Source organism: Cynara cardunculus (genome assembly GCF_001531365.2).
Source record: "Cynara cardunculus var. scolymus isolate 2C chromosome LG 3, CcrdV1, whole genome shotgun sequence".
In the NCBI taxonomy this organism is placed as follows: Eukaryota; Viridiplantae; Streptophyta; class Magnoliopsida; order Asterales; family Asteraceae; genus Cynara; species Cynara cardunculus.
This window is the reverse complement of record NC_037530.1, coordinates 7,789,971-7,810,334: the sequence shown is the minus strand read 5'-3', so window position 1 is coordinate 7,810,334 and position 20,364 is coordinate 7,789,971. Positions and strand designations below refer to the sequence as shown.

The following is a 20,364-nucleotide window of genomic DNA, read 5'->3' as shown; positions in this document are numbered from 1 at the left end:
TTTTTGGTTTAATAATATAACATTTTATAAAGATAATAATTAAGTATTTTGTTAGAACTCAATGATTATCCTAATTATATTTTAGATTTTATATATTTAAATTAAGATGTTTATCCTGTATTTGATTGTGTCTATCTGCAGTTAGTTACACGGATTCAGTTATGGGATGAAATCGGATAGGGATGAACGGGTTTAAGAGTTTTAAGAGTTTAAGAGTTTTTAAGAGTTTTAGCCAAATGCATTATAATATAGTATAGATTAAGAGTTTTTAAGAGTTTTAGCCAAATGCATTATAATATAGTATAGATAAATCTAGAAAATCTCTTAAACTCGTTCAAAATATTTTTTTCTTCTCTAATTGAAATCGATGTATTCTATGACTTAGTACTTTAAACTTTGAAGTCCAATCTCTTTGGATAAGATCTTAGTATTTGTACCACTTTATTATCTATGGTTTTTTTTTTTTGGATTAATTTTCTTAAAATTAATTTTAACAATTTTTTATTTGTTTAAAGCAAGATTATCTTCAACAAGATTTTTAACATTAATTTTAAAAAAATTATAATTAACACCAAAGTTTCTCTATTTTATAGATTTTTATCACTAGTTATACTATTAAAATATTTAATACTTCAATAAACTTTTTATAAAATACTAAGAGTCTGTTTGTTTACATTTATATAATGCTATTAGAAGCACTCTTGAACAATTGTGTTTGAAATATAGTTCCATATTTGTTGGTAATATGTTCCCACGTTGGCTGTGCAAAACCAGTTTACCTTTTATCACCTTCTATATAAATCAACACTTTTAATTGTCCCACATCGACTAAGAAAGAAATTTCACTTTGTGACCCTTTAAATCAACAGTCCCACATCGACTAAGAAAAAGATGTACTAGAAGAAGGCCATAGGCTCACTCCAATATGGTTCACCGGTGCAACAAAAGAAAGCTCATTAGGATGGTGAAATAACCATGCAATAGTGACTTGTAATCATGCGATAGAAGTTGTACATCGCTCTCGGAATTCGTCATCATGGATTTTCCTAAAGAAAGACGAGACACTTTATTCCATAATCCTAGTTAAACAGAGTTCATCGAAAAGGTTGGTTAGAGTATAACCAACTCCACGACTCTACCACGAGGCATCGATTTCTCAAGCTGCCACCTGCCAAAAAGGTCGAGCCGCTTCTACAGCTTTCAAGGAGGTCTCTACACTCATAATTCCCCTCTGAGTCAAGCCACAAGGAGTGATCAAGATCTTCTTGAGCGTAGTAACATTGTCCATGACATCACAACAAGTTTAAGGTCTAAAGCTTGTTGTGTATGTCATGGACAATGCTTGCACTCAAGAAAATCTTGATCAATCCTCATGGCTCAACTCGAAGGAGAGTTACAACCATAGAGGACTCCTTGAAAACCATAGAAGCAGCTCGATCTTTTGCCAAATGGCAGCTCGAGAAATCGATGCCTCGTGGTCGAGGCATGTAGTTGGTTATACTCTAATCAACCTTTTTGATTAACTCTGTTTCATTACCATCGCTAATCGGGCTTGGTAACAACTATCCGCTTCTACAAGAGGCGTTTATATAAGGGGTCATAAGGTGGAATTCGTTTTGTTGGTCGATGTGGGACTATTAAAGAGTTGATTTATATAAGAGAGTGATAAAAGGGAAACTTGCTACTGCAGCCGATGTGAGAACATATCACCAACAGATAAAGAATTAGATTTCAGACAAAATTGTCCAAGATTTTATCATTTAACTTGAGCAAATTATAGATTTTGTCCTTGTGGTTATATGTAAATTAAGGATTGGGGGTCCCCCCAAGTGAAATAATTACAGGTATGTTCATTGTAGTTTCGATTTTGTTATGGATTAGATCACTGCCTCTAACTCTGTTAAGTCTATCTCTGTTAAATCTGAAGTATTTTTATCATTTTACCATTTTCTATAATATATTTTTTGTTGTACAAATTGGATGCATTGCAGAAAACAATGTAAAGCATTCAATAATTTAAAAAACAAAAACAAAAAGCATTTAATAATAAAAAACAAAAACAAAAACACACCCTTCTTTTTCGGGTCATCTTCTTCGGCCACTTCACTATCGCGGCAATACTTGTACCAAATAATTATTTGATTTATTACCCTAAATCACCCATATCTGAAAATGAGAACCACAAAAATGTTATAAACCCGTAAGAATTGATCGAAAAAAATGTATTATTTTTTCCTATCAAAAGCTTGTATTTAAGATACTGTTTCACATAATTTGTTTTATATGCAATAGTTTCAAATGTATTTGCATCACCATGTGAAACGATATTTTAATTCATAGCCGTTTGGTGGCAAAATGTGAAGTGACCACTAGTTTCTGTGAAATTGCATATCTGGATTTTATCGACTTCACCACCTTCCGAAAATCTAATGTAACATTCACATAATATAAGGATATTTTCACCACTTCCTACTATCTTTTTTTTCCTGATCGGATCCCAAGTCTCTATATTGGGATCGGTTAAGAGTTTTAGTGAAATTGTGACGACATTTGTACGCTTTTGAATGGGTTGATTTTTTTTATCTAACGGCTAAAAAAGTGGTTGAAAAAAAAACCATGGCGTTTATTCACCTTCAATAATTGTTCATCTGCTTTCATCTTCACCTTTATTTTTTTAGTTATGATAAGTAAATGAAGGTTAAAAAGTTTGCATGGACTTTATAGGGATGGTGATTTGGCCCGACCCGGTGGGGAACCCGGTTCACCCGACCCGGACGGGGACGGGGATTCCCCGCTAAAACGGGTACCGGGGCCGGGGCCGGGGATCCCCGGTAGAGGCAAACCGGGGCCGGGTATTGTATCCCCCGACCCGCCCCGCACCCGGTATATATAAATATTAACATTTTGATTATTTGGGCTTATAATTGATATGTGCGGCCTGTTAGACTTATGGACTTGGGCTTTGTAATTGATATGTCCAAATTTCAATCATCTTCTACTCTTCTTGACTAGATATGATGTAATTATATTAACACTTGTTTTAAATTTTACATTTCTTTGGATTATTGTTAATTTTAYAATTTTATTATTTTTATTAGGCAAAACTAGATATGATGTAATTATGTTGTTATGTTGATCATGCTTAGAAAAAACTTATTAATTTTTATTTGACCGGGTGTTGACCGAAGGTTGACCGGGGGTTGACCGGGGTTGACCGAAAGTTGACCGGGGCCGGGGCCGGGGACTGTGTGTATAAACCGGGGCCGGGGATTGCAAACCCCGCCCCGTCCCCGCCCCGTTGCCATCCCTAGACTTTAGGTGTAATATCCTTAAAAACGGGAAAACACGACTAAATTAAAATTTCTGATAGTAAATCAAATAAAAGATAAATCCCTTTCCATAACTCAATACTTGAATTATCTCAAATAGTAGATCTAGATTCAACATAGATAACTAATAAACCAAACCTTACATAAAGCCTAGGTTAAGGTTGGGTGTTACTAAAACCCAATAACAATCGCTATCTCAAGATGTGGAAGACGACACCGAAAAGCTAGATTCGTCTCGTGCCTCTAGCTAGCACTTAATTTGTACAGTGTCGCTAGTACCAAACTTGAACAAGGACTTGATGCAAATGTCGACAAATAAAAAGGGTTAGGCTTAATGCCTAGTGAGTTCAAACATTTTTTAATCAGAATCATAAAACGGTAAAACTGAAAGTAGATCATAGTTTCACAAATGAAATGTCTTTATCGTAAAAGCAACATCTTTTCAAAACCCACCATTTTCTTGATGAAAACCCATTAATTCAAACACACATTTATGTGAAACCAAAATCAAATACTAATACAACCAAGAATAAATCATGATGTTCAAATACTTGAAACATGACTAAAACTCAAGTATTCCTAAACAATCAAATATAAACGATAAATAACACATGGAGCGCCAAATCGTGGATACTCTTCATACTCAAATCAAAACAAAAAATGGATAAAATATCATACCTAAAATTCATTTTCATTGACGGGGTGGATCCGATTACATTGAAGGTGACGAAACACAAAAGTAAGTCATATATCTATGTTATCTGAGTGTCACTTACGGATTACATTTTCAGTAAGATCAACATCGCAGATCTATAGTTTAATGAGTTAAAAAACTCAAGAACTCGATGTCTATTGATTGTATAGTCACCAAGTTCAACCATATTAGCTTGTTCACCAAGAGATTCCATTTTGTTGGTCAATGGCTGATGCCTGGCTCCAAAAGTCCACAACTTAGTGCCAATAAAAACCCATTGCCTATTTCAAACTACGATAGGCTAGAAATTATATTTTGTTGGTCAATGGCCGATGCTTGACTCGAAGAGTCCACACTTTATTTACTTTGAAAACATCGAGTTGTTAAGCTTCCCAACCAAAAATTAACTCCAATGCTTATGGGTCTTTTGCATTACAATCAACATATACGACTCAAACACAATGACCAACACACTCAAAACATGTAATTCCAAATAAATATACCATAATCGCATATAACTTTAAAAGCTCGACATAGAGCAAGTAAACCAACAATTATCCCCCAAAACTCATTTGAGTCAAAACCGAGCCAAAGGCTCGATAACACAATTGACTATTCAAGAAAATTCATTGTAAACAATCAAACGTATTTAACCACCGGTTATATAAACGCGTGCTGCAAAAGTATAATTAACTCAAGAATCCATCATTCCATCTTCATAAGTGAAATCATACCATTTATCTCTAAATTACTTTAAATATCCATTTATGAAATAAATCATCAAAGTAATACTCTCTCGGGATTTATTTACCAAAGAGTCCAAAAACCTCAAATATGAGGCTTTCACAATATTTATAAAATCAATTGTACCAAAAATGTAAAAAAAAAAACTCCTCAACTAAACAACAAATTTGATAAATATCAAGTAAAAAACTTTAATACTTCAAAATACATTTTTTTGGCATGTACAAAGTTTTTATAAAACAACTTAAACTCACATATAGATTATGCTAAATCTAGGTTTCGAACCAAACTTTGAGCTTCATTTGAAGAAACTTGAGATCTACAAGTAAATCTCTGAAATCTTAGATCCACAAGCTCCCAAAAGATCTTCTCCGCCTAGAAGAACCCAAAACCTAAGACAAGATGGAGTAAAGAGGGGTGGAGACGAAGAACGTCAAAACCCTAGCTTTTTAGAGGAAGAAGATGAAGGGGTTATCTTTCTCAAATACTCTTCAAACCCACCTATAAACTTTTAATCCTCTGAATCTACTTCTGAATAGCTTCAAAAACGGAGATTATAGCATCAAGAATCGTCCAAAACGGAGTAGATATGAAGGAGTTAGAGTGAAATGAAGAAGCTCTAAGAAAAATCGAGTTTTAAGGCAACCAGGTAACTCTAGCGACCTAGCTTGTGACATAAGTTCCATGGCTAGTCGCCCACATTCAGGAAAGGCCACAAAATCGGTCATGTCACGACAAGGTGTTTTCCGACCGTTTTCATCGTTTTCTCCGCCCGACTCAACTCCCTGACATAGATAAATTTATATATAAATTTACTAAAATATGATGATTTGTATAAATTTATCTATTGATTAATTTTCTTATATAAATAATTTTTTTTGGGGAAAATAAGATGGCGAAAAGTATATTTAACCAACTAAGGGGTCGTTTACCCAATTGCTTACCAGATAAGCGCTTACTGATAAGAGTTAACATTATGATTTATTTTGATGCGTAAGATTTTAATATATCAAAACATATCGAATGCAACAATTTACCGGGTAAGCGCTACTTGGGTAAGAGTCGTCATCCTCACTTATCGGGTAAGAGTCATCGTTCTTACCTGGTAAGATTCTTGGCTATTCTCATGTTAATCCGATGAGGAAATTTATCTGATAAGCACTTACCAAGTAAGTGTTTAGTAAACGACCCGTAAACCTTATATTTATCAAATCCAAATCTTCTTTTTTTTTTCTCTCAGTCTTACATTTTGTCATCAATATGGAATGAGTAAAATAACACCACAATACACGATATGACATCATTATCTATGGCTCTTATCCTTTTTTCTGATTAATTTTCTTTAAAATAATTTTAACAATTTTTTATTTGCTTAAAGCAAGAGTATCTTCTACAGTTTTTTTTAATCTTAGGATTTAAAAGAAATTATATATAACACCAACAGTTTCTCTATTTATATATTTTATCGCTGGTTATACTATTAAAATATTTAATACATTTAATATTTCAGCAAACTTTTTTATAAAATACTAAGAGGTTGTTTGATTACATTTAGATGATGCTATTAAAAACACTCTTGGACGATTATGTTTGGAATCTAGTCAAATATTTGTTGGTAATATGCTCCCACACCGATTGTGGAAAGCTTGTTTCCGTTTTATCACCTTCTATATAGATGAACTCTTTTAATTGTCCCAAATCGATAAGAAAAGGAATTCCACCTTATGACCCCTTACATCTACTCTTCTAATTGTCCCATTTCGACTAAGAAAAAGTTGTACTAAAAGAAGGTCAAAGGCTCACTCCAACTGGGTTCACTAATGCAAAAATGAAAGCTCACTAAGACGGCAAATCAGAGCACGCAACAGTGACTTTTTGTACAACACGCGACATAAGTTGTACATCGCTCTCAGAATTCACCATCATGGCTTTTCGGAAAGAAAGAGGAGACACATTATTCAACAATGTTCTACAATCCAAATGAAACATAGTTTATCGAAAAGGTTGATTAGAGTATAACCAACTCCACACCTCGACCACGAGGCATCAATTTCTAGAGATGCCGCTTGGCAAAAGTTCAAACCACTTCTATAGCTTCAAGGAGTCCTCTACGGTTGTAGTTCCCCTCCGAGTTGAGACATAAGGATCGGTCAATATCTTGAGCACAACAACATTGTCCATGGCATACACAACAACTTCAATGTCGCTAACTCGACCGCAATACCACAAATTTTGAGCCATTTTAGGTGTTCATGGAGATGATTAAAAAATGCCTTACCTTCTTTATTCTTTTTATTGTTGACAATCAATGCAGCTGGAAAAAGAGCAACAAAATTGTGATGATATGTGTAACCCCAAATTAATCTCCAAAAGAGATTGGTGGGTATGGTCGAGTTGACCTTGAACTTGTTGTGTATGTCATGGACAAAGTTGTTGCGCTCAAGAATATTTTGATCGGTCCTTGTGGCTCGACTCGGAGGGGAACTACAATTGTAGAGGCCTCCTTGAAAGCTATAGAAGCGACTCTATCGTTTGCTAAGGGATAGCTCGAGAAATCGATGCCTCGTAGTCGAGGCTCGAGGTTGGTTATCCTCCAATCAACATTTTTAATAAACTCAGTTTCATTAGGATTGTGGAATAAAGCTTCCCTTCTTTCTTCTGAAATGATCTAGGATGGAGAATTCGATGAGCGATGTTCAGCTTCTGCTCGTTACATACATAGTTAAGTGACCATCACTAACTAGGCATGGTAACAACTAACCGCATCTACAAACGACATTTATATAATGGGTCATAAGATGGAATTCGTTTTGTTGGTCGATGTAGGACAATTATAAGAGTTGATTTATATAAGAGGGTAATAAAAGGAAAACTTGCTTTGCACAACCGATATGGGAACATATCACCAACAGATAAGGAACTAGATTTCAAACATAATTGTCCGAGATTTTATCATTTAACTTTGAGTAGATTCAAAATTTCGTCCCTGTAGTTATACGTATATTATAGATTGGGTCCCCCAAGTGAAATAACTACATGTATTGTCATTGTGGTGTCAATTTTGTTATGAATCAGGTCCCTGTCTCTAACTCTGTCTTAAGTTTGGTTATGTTAATCCCTTAATTTTTTTTGGTGGCTTTAATGAGGTGATGTGTGTTTATATATATATATATATATATATATATATATATATATATATATATATAAATATATATATATATAATCAAATGAGAACCATAAAAAATTTTACCTTAAGATATTGTTCATATGATTTTATTTTTCATATGAGGCTAAGACTTAAGACTTTGGTATTAATTATATATATATATATATATATATATATATATATATATATATATATAAATATATATATATATAATCAAATGAGAACCATAAAAAAAGGTTACAAATTCGTGAGAACTGATCGGAAAAAATTATATGATTTTTTTCAATCAAAAGCTAGAATTTAAGGTATTGTTTCACAAAAATTTGTTTCATGTGATAGCTTCACATGTATTTGTTTCACCATGTGAAACATTTTAACATGTACTTTTCGTTTCACTATGTGAAACAATATATTAATTTGTAGCCTTGGATAGAAAAAAAAAGTTCATGTCAAAAATTATTTTTATATCGGTTCTCACATGTTTTTAACCTTTTGTGGTTCTTATTTGATTCTCATTATATATATATATATATATATATATATGTGTGTGTGTGTGTGTGAGAGAGAGAGAGAGAGAGAGAGAGAAAGGGGTTCATACGAGAATGATAACTAAATAAGAAAATAATTTTGGACCGATCATTTACTTGAAACATGCATTAAATAAAAGTTTATTAAAAATCGTGAAAATGACATATTTGTCATTTGTTGACAGATTAGATATGGAAATTCAACTTTTTTATATAAATATTATTTAATGAATTTAATTAAGGTATTTATTTATGATTTTTATACAATTTTCGTGGTTTAAACATAATTAATTTTTCATTTATTTATTTATTTTTATGACATTTAAAATAATCTTGATTTAGTTTTTCGATTGAAATATTTATTTTTTATTGAAAATTTTGTTTAATATATTTTTATTATTTTCGGTGTGTTATCCACAGTTAATTGACATTTTTTCAAAAAAAGAACCATTAATTTTCTTCAAAATATCATATGCAATATTGATCATATAAAATTTTAAGTGGAAAAGAAATGTAAGCTATTTACAACATTACATGTTATATTTGTAAATTATGAATTACGTTTTAAAGTACATGTGATCTTAAACATATATTAAATATGTTTTGTTACATATTACATGTGATTCTGTTTTTATTTTTATTTTTTTCCAATATATAATTTGAATCATTGTTGTTGATGCTTTAAATCATTTGTTATTAGGAAAAAAATTGAAAAAAAAAATCAATCAATCGTTAATCACATATGATTATGACGAAATTATAATTTTTTAAAACATTAACTTAAATAAAAATAAATTCTTTAACTGAAAATTAAAGACGTTTATTTTAAATGCATTTGATACAAAATAGATTTTTTTAAATAAAAACTTAACTCACATTAAAATCACAAATATGGTAAAAAAGTAAATCTTAAAATAAATATTTTAAATAATTTTTTTATAAACAAATTACTTTTATGCTTTTATTGGTTTATTTTTGGGACTAGAATCATTTATCTGGTATTCAAAGTTTGCCTCGATTTTATACCGCTCTTTCGATCCGCACTGAAAACTGTCTTTCCCTGTGTTTCCTAGTTTGTATAAGTTCGGAATCAATTTGATTCTATATCTGTTCCTTAACCGACAAAACTGATAAATATATAATTCCTAAAATGTCACAACATAGAAGTGTGTTATTCCTTCATTTTCTTGTTCCGACAGGGTTGGTGTTCAGTGTACCTCTCCACGGGTGCAAGATCAAAAAGAATCCAGTATGATGTATTGAAGAGGGCATTATGCATATAATTTGATTCAACATAGAATAATCAGTGAGATAAATCTTTTTTGATCTTTCTTTTTACAGCTATATTTTCGTAAATACAAACCTAGATCCTTTAAAAGCTGACATACACAAATCATTAAATTTCTGTCATCTCCGTTGTAGTTTATGTAAGTTAATTTTTCTCTTTATGGAAACCAACTCTTTTCTATCATGCTCGAAAAGAGTTGAATTTTATTAAATCCTAAACCTTTAACCATAATCTTTCAAGAAATTTCGTCACTTAACAGAAGCAACCGTTAACCTTCCAAAAACAAGTTTCATAACACACCCCTCAACTTTCGTTACTTAACAAAAGCAACCGTTAACCTTTCAAAGCAACTTTAATAACAACCCAAACTTGTCAAACCAATAACCTGATTATCACATTATAGCAATGTAACTTATAGCCTAGTGCCCTATGTTTCATTGTCGCTTAAGAAATAATTACTATTACACACAAAAATTCATTGCAACGTGTTTGACAAGAACACATACACACTTTATCATTTATAAACTCTCAAACTACTGAGAATAACAATAAAAAAACATTCATAACCAGAAGGGTGGTGCCTAATTGGTTTAAGCTTGACTCCAAAGGTCAAGAGTACCTGGAGGTTTCAGGTTCAAATCCAAGGATAAATAAAATTCCTTTGTAGTCATGGAGGTTCAAATGCCGTGACTCCGGACTATCTGCAAAGCAGGTGGTCGCCTTGGGATTAGTCGGTTCGCATAGCGGGTTGGATATCCAGGTTAATAAAAAAAAACATTTCGTTAGAAATAAACGTTCCAATCAAATAAGTATAAATACAAATAAGTTGTTTTAATTCTTGTTCATTTGCAGTGTTCAATTTTATACTTAATTTATATTTCTATATTATGTTGCAAATAGAGAAAAAGAAAACTACACAAACATGAACCATCCAAATTCTTGAGGAACATGAAATAGACCCAAAATCTAAAGAAAATGAAGAACATTTGCATTTTGCAATCAAAAACTGAATCATTAAAGTATTGTTTGGCAAACATAAGCTAACTTATAAGTTAATTTATTTTCTCAATCCACCATTTGGATAGACATAAGTTAGCTTATAAGCTAGCTTATTGTTCGTCATTTTTTTTTTAATTATATCTCTTATTAATATTAGTTATTATTTATTACTATTAATTATAAATTAAAATTATTAATAAATAAAAATGTAATTATTATTACTATTGATAAATATTAATATTAATAAATAGAGTTATTATTAATCATATAGATTATTTTTATATTATTATTCAATATATTTAGCTATCAAAAAACGAATTTAATAATTCTGATAATGTTTATGTAAGTTGCATAAAAATTAAAGTTATACTTATTTTGTTTTATAAATAATAAAAATTGTGTTAAATGATTTTAATAAAATATTTAATTTAATGATTAATTATAGTTTAAAAAAAATACTAATTAACTAGAATATGTGAGATTGACCAATTTTATTCATATTATATGTAATGATTATTTAAAATCATAAATTAACTTAGATTTTTTTTTTCAAAAATTTCTATATATAAAATCAATTTAAAATTCTTTAATTAATATATTATATTGTTTAATTGTTTTTACTATCTTCTTTATATTAATATATTATATTATTAAAATTTTATTTTAATTATATTATAAAATATTGTAATTGACTAAAATTGTAAGATGTCATTTTTAGTTATTTTACATGTTTATCAACTAATTTTTACCAAACATAATTTGTTCATTAGTTAACTTATCAGTCATCAACTAACTTATCAACTAGTTTGCCAAACATAGTTTAAAAACATCTTTAATAAATTTTTTAAAATGGAGAAAACCAATATATTTTTCAAAACCTCTTTTTAAAATAGAAAAAGTAGGAAAAATATAAAAAAATTCTTCAAATATGAATTTTTTTTCTAAAAATAAGTACTTATAATGAATGAGAAATAATATTTCATTATTCTTATCGATACGAGCCTATCAAATTAAATATTAAAAAAAAATAATAATATTTTAATAAAATTATTATTATTTATAATTTTTAAAATAAAAAATATGTAAGATATTAATGATAAATATTTTTTTAGAGATTTTGATATTTAACCGTGTATTTATGGAAAATTCAAAAAGATGCTCTAAAGAAGTCAAATATCTTTAAACTATATTATAAAAGCACCGCTAAAGAGTTGATATCAAAACCTTTGGCCAACTTTTCTTTCGTTTCAACTGCTTGCTTCTGCTGCTGTCGTCAATTTCTTCATCTGCTAAGCATCATACAATGAGGAACAAAAGGATTCGAGCTTCTAACAACAAGGTTATTTCTTGATTTTCCCTCTTTCTATGTAATGTCTACTTGTTAAATTGTCTACGATTAGTTGTTTAGCCATTGAATTTTGTAGCTTCAGTTGCTAATTCGTTCATTTCATTTGGATCTTTTGGGAGATTGAAGTTAATCGTCATAATCGCACGTCGATTATGCAATCGTTCATCAGTAATGAGCATCGTTGTTTAGGGATTCACCAATAGAAATTTATAAGCTGCACAATGCAAATTCTTATAATTTGCTGACAATTGTGTCTGTAATGATTGCTGATTTTTAAACATGAAAACCGATATCTTCCAGTTTCTTCATTGTTGATCATGCGATTTTACGACCGAATTTTGCAATTCAATTCATTGTTTTATTCAATTAGTGTTGATTGTTCATGCGGTTGTTATTTTTTATGAGCATCTGTTTTAGGGTTTTACCAATTGAATTGTGTATATATGTAAGGGCTTCTGGTTGGGGGTTCAAATGAAAAAAAAATAAGGATGGATGTCAAAGTTAAAGACAATGAAATGCTAGTTTTTTTTTAACCACAAGGTGGTGCCTGATTGGTTTGAGCTTGACTCCAAAGGTAAAAAGTACCAGGAGCTCACAGGTTCAAATTCAAGGAGGGAAAAAAAATTCCGTTGTGGCCACGGAAGTTCAAATGCGGTGACTTTGAGTTATCTGCAAGGCAGGTGGTCGCCCTGAGATTAGTCGACTCGCATAACGAGTTAGATATCCAGGTTAATAAAAAAAATGAAATGCTAGTTTTTGGGCATAATTTGTTGACTATTCGATAAAAAGTTTAGGGGATCTTTTTTCTATTTATAAGAAAACCTATTGTAACCCCCTTTCAGTCGCATCTTTTGGATCATCAGTTGAGATGTGTTCTCAACCTCACTATTGTTGATTGTTAAGGTTATTGATGATTTTCATTTGTGAAGGGTGGTCGTCGAAGATCGACTCGGACTGATTTCATCAGCGAAATGTCCGATGATGTTCTTCTAATCATCATGTCGTTTTTGCCCATCAAGGATGCCGTGGTGACAAACAGTCTCTCCACGAGATGGAGGGCTTTATGGTTTCACTTGATGTCATTAAACTTTGAAGACATTGCGTCGTTGGCCAACATAACCAAAAACAGGAATCTATTAGGTCCGGAACGGATTAAGTTCATCAAGCAGGTGAACTGTGTCCTACGTAGTTACAACCACGAGATAGTTCAAGACTTCCGTATTCGTTACGATTTGGACGGGAGTTTCAAGCCCGATATTGATGGATGGCTTCGGTTTGCGGTCCACATGAGTGTTGAGAATCTCGAACTGGATTTAACGGACTGCAATCAGAAGCTTCGCGACGCTCATGAATGCTATGATTTCCCAATTCGTTTATCGCATAGAAGCATCGGACACCTCTACAAATGGCCGACATCAAAATTCACAATCATCGAGATCCCAAGTCTTAAAAAACTCTTCTTGAAGAGTGTTAACATGAATAAGGCAACCCTTCAGCAAATTCTTGCAAATTCTCCGTGTCTTGAAACGCTATCGTTGCATGGCACTGGTCGCTTGTGGTACATTCATGTCGGTAGGCGAGGTCTTCAATTGAAACACCTCGAGATCGTGCATTGTCCTGCAGTCAGATTCATTTACTTAAATGATTTCAATCTTGTTTCCTTCACCTACAAGGGTCCAGCAATTGAATTAGTTCTTTTCAATCTTCCGAAACTTAAAGTACTCGATATAGGTGAAGGAGTTACCGGTTTGGAAAATAAAGTGTTCCGCCAGATTGGACCTTGCCTCTCGTATCTTCAGGTTCTTTCCTTGGACATACACGATCCGAAGGTTGGTAAATCATCTTTAACGTGTTTATAATCTTATCGAACACAATGTGAGATCGTTTCTTCTCGTTTTTACAGGAAAGTTTAAAGCTTGCCACCGTTCCTGAACTACCAATGATCAAGAAACTGAAACTCACAATTGGAGCCCAAAAAGATGACTGTTTGCTAGAGTTTACTTCCATAGCTGAAGCCTGTCCCCTTTTGGAGGTTTTTGCAATTGAGGTATGATAGGAACAATGCAGTAGGAGATGTGTATATGATAATTTTACTATAAGAAGTCTATTCATTCATTATTTGGTACTTAATTATCTAAATTTTTGCGTGGTTACTACAAAATGTTCAGTTTCTTATTAAAATGTTTATCGTTGTTAAAGTCTCGCATCAGCTAGAATTTGACCTGTTATTTCCTATATATGTTACCTCGGTGAGATGCTGTCGATGACATTAAACTTCGAAGTCTGGTGCCACGTCAGCCAAGATGGCCAATGATCGGAAACACCTTCATCGAAGTTTAACATGATCATACCATAACGACCATAGATCCAATTCTAGCCGAAGTGGGATTTCGCAAAAATAACAACATTTTTATAAGAAACATAAAGGAGCAACTCGGTGGCATCAATAATGAACCGAACTTTTTTACAGTAACCATGCTAAACTTAGATGATCAATCAGCAACTAAACAAGGAATAGACTTCTTATAGTAAATTATCATATACACAATCTCCTAGTTATAGTAACCTCGCTTAATTTAGATAAAAAGCGTGGTTTTTGGAGATTAATTTGGGGTTTCAGCGTATTCTCACAGTTTCGTTGATCTTTTGCCAGCTACATTGGTTGTCACCGATAAGAAGAAGAAGGAAAGTAACGAATGTTGCTGATCACCCCCATGAACACCTGAAGCGGTTCGAATTTGTGGGCTATTACGGTCGAATTAGCGACCTTGAGCTTGTTATGTATGTCGTGTACAATGCAGTGGCACTCCAGAAAATCTTGCTAGATCCTCGTGGCTCGACTAGGAGTGGAACTACAACTACTGAAGCCTCCGTGAAAGCCGTGGAAGTGGCTCGATCTTTTGCCTCGCGGCAGCTCGAGAAATCGATGCCTCTTGGTCGAGGAGTGGAATATGTAATACTCTAATAAACCTTTTCGATAAACTTTGTATAACTAGAATTATGGAATAAAGCGTCTCCTCTTCCTTTGGGAAGAGTTGGGATGGTGAAATCCGAGAACGACACATGTCTTCTACTGCATGGCATACAAGTCATTGTTGCGTCGTTGCTCTGATTTCGCCATCCCAATGAGCTTTCTGGTCCTTGGGCATCAGTGCAAGCCAGTAGGGGGTAAGCCTATGGCTTTCTTCTGGTACATCTTTTACTGCATGATGTACAAGTTAATTATTCTCATGTTACCATCGCAGAAAGCTTTAATATGTTGTTTAATTTAATTAATAGAAACCTTAGACCCTGGGTTTTTTATCTTGCTTGATTTCAATAATAAATATTTTTAACCAAATCAATCAGAAAACTTAAAAAATATTTTAAGATGGTGGAATATGACTAAAATCATATTGAGTATACCATTAAAATGTAGTCTTGCATCTCTTTTAAAAGGTTAATATTAGGGTGCACTCATTTAGCAAAATTTCTTTTAAAAGGTTAATATTAGGGTGCACTCATATAGTATATATATATTGAACTTTTTTATTTTTAGTGATTAAGTCCTTAAAAATATTTAATAAGAAAACCATCGAGTTTTTTTAAAACCTACATCCTTTTAACCTAAAGAATCATGAAACTAACTAAGAATGTTCCAAGGCACTTTTGGTACTGATTTTATAAATTATTCAAAAATACATATGATCGGATTGCTAGACATTTTTTTTGGGTGTCAACACTTGTTAAGAAATGCTTTTGTGAAGCCATGGGGTATTCTGATATTTAGTTCATAAAGGGTTCACTCTTAGTGAGATATGTGGGTGGTGATAAAGAGCAAACGATGATGGGGTAGCGAGGGGGAGTGATACTAGGTGCAACGTGTTTGAATGGCGTAAGATTTGGAAGAATAAAACCAATTTAATTTTTTAACTTTAAAACCTTTTGAGCTAGTTACAAGTAGCTTTTCTGGGTTAAAAAGTTGTTGGTAGCAAACTTGTAACAGTTTGATGGTTGGTTTATTTGGACTTAGAGCATCTCCAACAAATTCTCTATAAATTTTTGGGGAAAAATGAGGGTTGGCCAAAAATATATTTAGCCAACTAAATTTTTTTATGATAAAAAATCATGTGACATTTCTTATAATCACATTCATTCTCCAATCTTATATCTCTTATCAACGTCAAATGACTAAAACAACAACACGATGAAATATTTGAGAAAACTCAAATTTATCATTTTTAGGTCGAAATAGGACAACCAATTAACATCACAATTCAAGATTTATATATATATATATATATATATATATAGGGGTGAGTTCAAATAAAAACCACTCAATTTGTAAAAACCGTGAAAACCTCATTCAATCAATCATAATATTTCATTTTGTTCATTTTTTTGTAATTATGAGAGGTTGATTAAACATTTTTATTATGGAGGGTGTTAATCATGGATATTATCATCTTCATTATTTTAATTTTAGAGATTAGTATATGAAACAACTTCATCAAAAAAAAATATTATATGAAACAATTTCACAAGATTAACAATTTCATGAAAAAATTTCATAAGATTAACGACGAATGAGAGTAGTTTTTACGGTTTTTACAAATTGGAGTGGTTTTCATTTGATCGCTCCTCTCTCTCTCTCTCTCTCTCTCTCTCTCTATATATATATATATATATATATATATATATACTGAAATATGATGATTTGTATAGATTTATCTATCTATTTATTTTCTTATATAAATAGTTTTTTTTAGGAAAATGAGGATAGCCTAAATGTATATTTTAACCAAGTAAACCTTTTATTTATCAAATCTAAATCTTCTCTTTTATTATAATTATCTTCATTCTCCGATCTTACAATTTTTCATCAATATAGGATGTCTGGGCAAAAGTTTTTAGGTGGTGCGGCTTGGCTTCTTTCAATATCCGCACTATCACAGATGTTTTATCCATGGAAGATTTCCCTTCCTTTTCTAACTCTTCAAAAAGCGTATGGCATTTGGTTCTTTGGGTCTCCTTGTACGTGATTTGGAGATATCATTAACAAAGTGGTGTTCTCTAAGCGATTAACTTCCCAATCTGATTTAGCTTTCAGTATCCAACTTCTTTCCTATTGTTAGTTGGCAAATCGTGCTAAAAGCTTTAGTATTTCCTGGACAGATTGGTGTTGCAGGCCTCTCCATTGCTTGGAAATTTCGTTGGCCTCTCGTTGTCGCTTAGTCTTTTTCTTTTCTTTTTTGGTTTTTAGCTTCCTATTTTTGACTCGGTGGCTTGTGTGTAGGTCTTGTTTAGTTTCTTTCTTGAATCCGTGCCTTGCAAAATTGTTCTAGCTTTGTCTCACTTGTTCTTTTTGCTCTAACAAAATTGTTTGTCTTTCAATAAAAAAAAGTAATACAACACAACTATACAAGATTTAGGAATACTCAAATCTTACAATGTCACTTCGTTATCTATGGTTCTTATTCTTTTTTTTTGTTTGATTAATTTTCAAAAATTGATTTTAATAATTTTTTATTTGTTTAAAGCAAGAGTGTTTTCTACAGTGTTTTGATTTTAAAACTAAAAAAAGATATATATATATTTAACACCAACAATTTCTCTATTTTAAATTTTTTATCATTAGTTATATTATTAAAATATTTAATGCATTTAATATTTGAACAATCTTTTTATAAAATACTAAGAGATTGTTTGTTTAAATCTTGATGATGCTATTCAAAGTACTCTTGGACAATTTTGTTTGAAATCTATCCATATTTGTTGGTAATTAATATATTCCCACATTGGCTATGCAAAGCAAACTTCCCTTTTTATCACCTTTATAAATCAATTCTTTTAATTGTCCCCTATCGAATAAGAAAAGAAATTCAACCTTATGACAGTTTAAATCAACTCTTTTAATTGTCCCACATCGATTAAGAAAAAGATGTACTAGAAGAAGGCTAACGGCTCACTCCAACTATGCTCACTGATGCAAAAAAAAGAAAGCTTGCTAGGATGGCCAAATCGAAGCAACCATGCAACAGTGACTTGTAGATCACAGGGCAAAAGTTGTGCATCACTCTCGGAATTCGCTATCTCGAATCTTCTTGCAGGAAGAGGTGATGCTTTATTCCATAATCCTAATTAAATTGAGTTTATTGAAAAGACCGATTAGAGTATAACCAACTCCACTTCTCGACCACAAGGCATCGGTTTCTTGAGCTGCCGCTTGGCAATGAGCCACTTCTACAGCTTTCAAAGAGGATTTTACGGTTGTAGTCCTCCTCCTAGTCGAACCATAAGGATAAATCAAGATCTTCTAGAGGGCAACGACATTGTCCATGACATACACATCAAGTTCAAGGTCGCTAACTCGACCATAATAGCCCACAAATTCAAGTACCTTTAGGTGTTTATGGAGGTGATCAACAACATGCCTTACCTTCTTTCTTTTTCTTGTGGTGAAAACCAATGCAGCTGGCAAAAGATCAACGAAATTGTGAGAATATGTTGAATCCCAGATTAATCTCCAAAAGAGTGCTTAAGGGGAGAAAAGAGGTTCCAACATATATTGAAGAAAATATGTCCAAATCTAAGCTGATTTAGGACTCTACTTCACTCCTTCCAATGGAGAGTAGATAGGTATAAATTGTTCTAGAGTGTAGATAAGGAGCTAGATGAGTAAATATTTCCCTAGAGTAGAAGACATTGACTATAGTAGCAAGTGAGAGTATATGGAAGCTTTTTAGATTAGTCTCCAAAAGAGCTCATAGAGGAAAAGGAGGTTCTAACAAATGTGGAAGAGAATAGGTTAAAGTCTAGTTAATAATATACATTATTATAAAGAAACTGATGGGAGCCGCTCTGTGGCTCAAATACTAAATCGAACTCTTTATCTAAACTTAGTGTGGTTATTATAAGAAGTAGGAGATTATGTGTATGATAAATATACTATAAAAAGTAGAAGATTGTGTATATAAATGAATAGACTTCTTATAGTAAATTTATCATATATACAATCTGACAATCTCCTACTTCTTTTAATAACCACGGTAAATTTAGATAAAAGTTCTCCTTTGGACCTACTCTCTCCAATATATGATAGAACGTCTTTTTTCTGCTCATGTACTCCTTTGGATCACACAATTTCATTGAACTTTTACCAATTGCATTGGTCGTCACCAATAAAAAGAAGAAAGAAGGTAAGGCATGTTTCTACTCATCTCCATGAACGCCTGAAGCGACTCAAATTGGTGGGCTGTTACGGTCGAGTTAGCGACCTTGAACTTATTTTGTATGTCATGGACAATGTTGTTGCGCTCAAGAAGATCTTGATCGATCCTCGTGGATTGACTCGGAGGGAAACTACAACCATAGGGGCCTCCTTGAAAGCCATAGAAGTGGCTCGATCTTTTGCCAAGTGGGAGCTCGAGAAATCAATGCCTAATGGTCGAGGGTTGGAGTTGGTTATACTCTAATCATCCTTTTAGATAAACTATGTCTATTTAGGATTTTTTTTGGAATAAAGCGTCTCCTTTTTTTTTGGAAGAGCTATTAGGGCTAGCAATCAGTAGGGTGAGGGTTAATCCATTATGCAATCCATTTAAAATAGCAGGTAACGACATGAGTAATTATCCATGTCATAGAACTCTTATCCATATCCATACCCTAACCACTAATATAGGGGGTAACGAACGGGTAATAGATAAATGGTAAAAAAAATCATTTTGAACTACAATAATATTGTTAAATATCAACATATAAGTAAAATATGAGTTCATAAATATAATATTTATTTTATATCTAATTTGTTCCAATAAACATTGTGATATTGTTTTAAATATGTTATAGTGTGATATTTTACACAAGAACATAAAAATCTAAAGACAACATTTATGTTTGTTATATTTATTTTAGCGACCTCATATTGCTTCTCATTTGATTATCCTAATTAACTCTTTTAGTTGATGAAAATGAAAAGAAAATTAAATACCAATTAATATGCATTGTTCAACATATAAGATAACATTCTAAAAAACATATTAATATTTAACTTTATATAATTATATGTATGTATATGTATGTGTGTTCGTGTGTGTGTGTGTATATATATATAGATATATAAAGAAAAATTTATTTGAGAAGTGATAAATATTTAAGGAGTAAAAAATTGATCCTAACCCTTAATTTGGTCAACATTTACGGCTTTGACCATGAATCAACGGATAATTCTTTGTATAGGTATGCGGAAGATAGAGTTGTAGTTTCGTAACTTTTACAAATATGCGGCAAA

The 20,364-nt window shown here is 32.1% G+C and overlaps 1 protein-coding gene across 1 annotated transcript in view; it reads left to right on the top strand.

The window, feature by feature from the left end:
• LOC112508718 (F-box/FBD/LRR-repeat protein At4g26340-like) overlaps positions 1–19,549 on the top strand; it is a 23,617-nt gene extending 4,068 nt beyond the window's left edge. Inside the window, exons 2-5 of the mRNA XM_025113428.1 lie at positions 13,025–13,924; positions 13,999–14,142; positions 14,749–15,048; positions 19,313–19,549. Of these exons, the coding sequence (XP_024969196.1) occupies positions 13,025–13,924; positions 13,999–14,142; positions 14,749–15,048; positions 19,313–19,549 (1,581 nt within the window). The remainder of the gene's footprint in view (positions 1–13,024; positions 13,925–13,998; positions 14,143–14,748; positions 15,049–19,312) is intronic.
• The last annotated feature ends 815 nt before the right edge of the window (positions 19,550–20,364 follow it).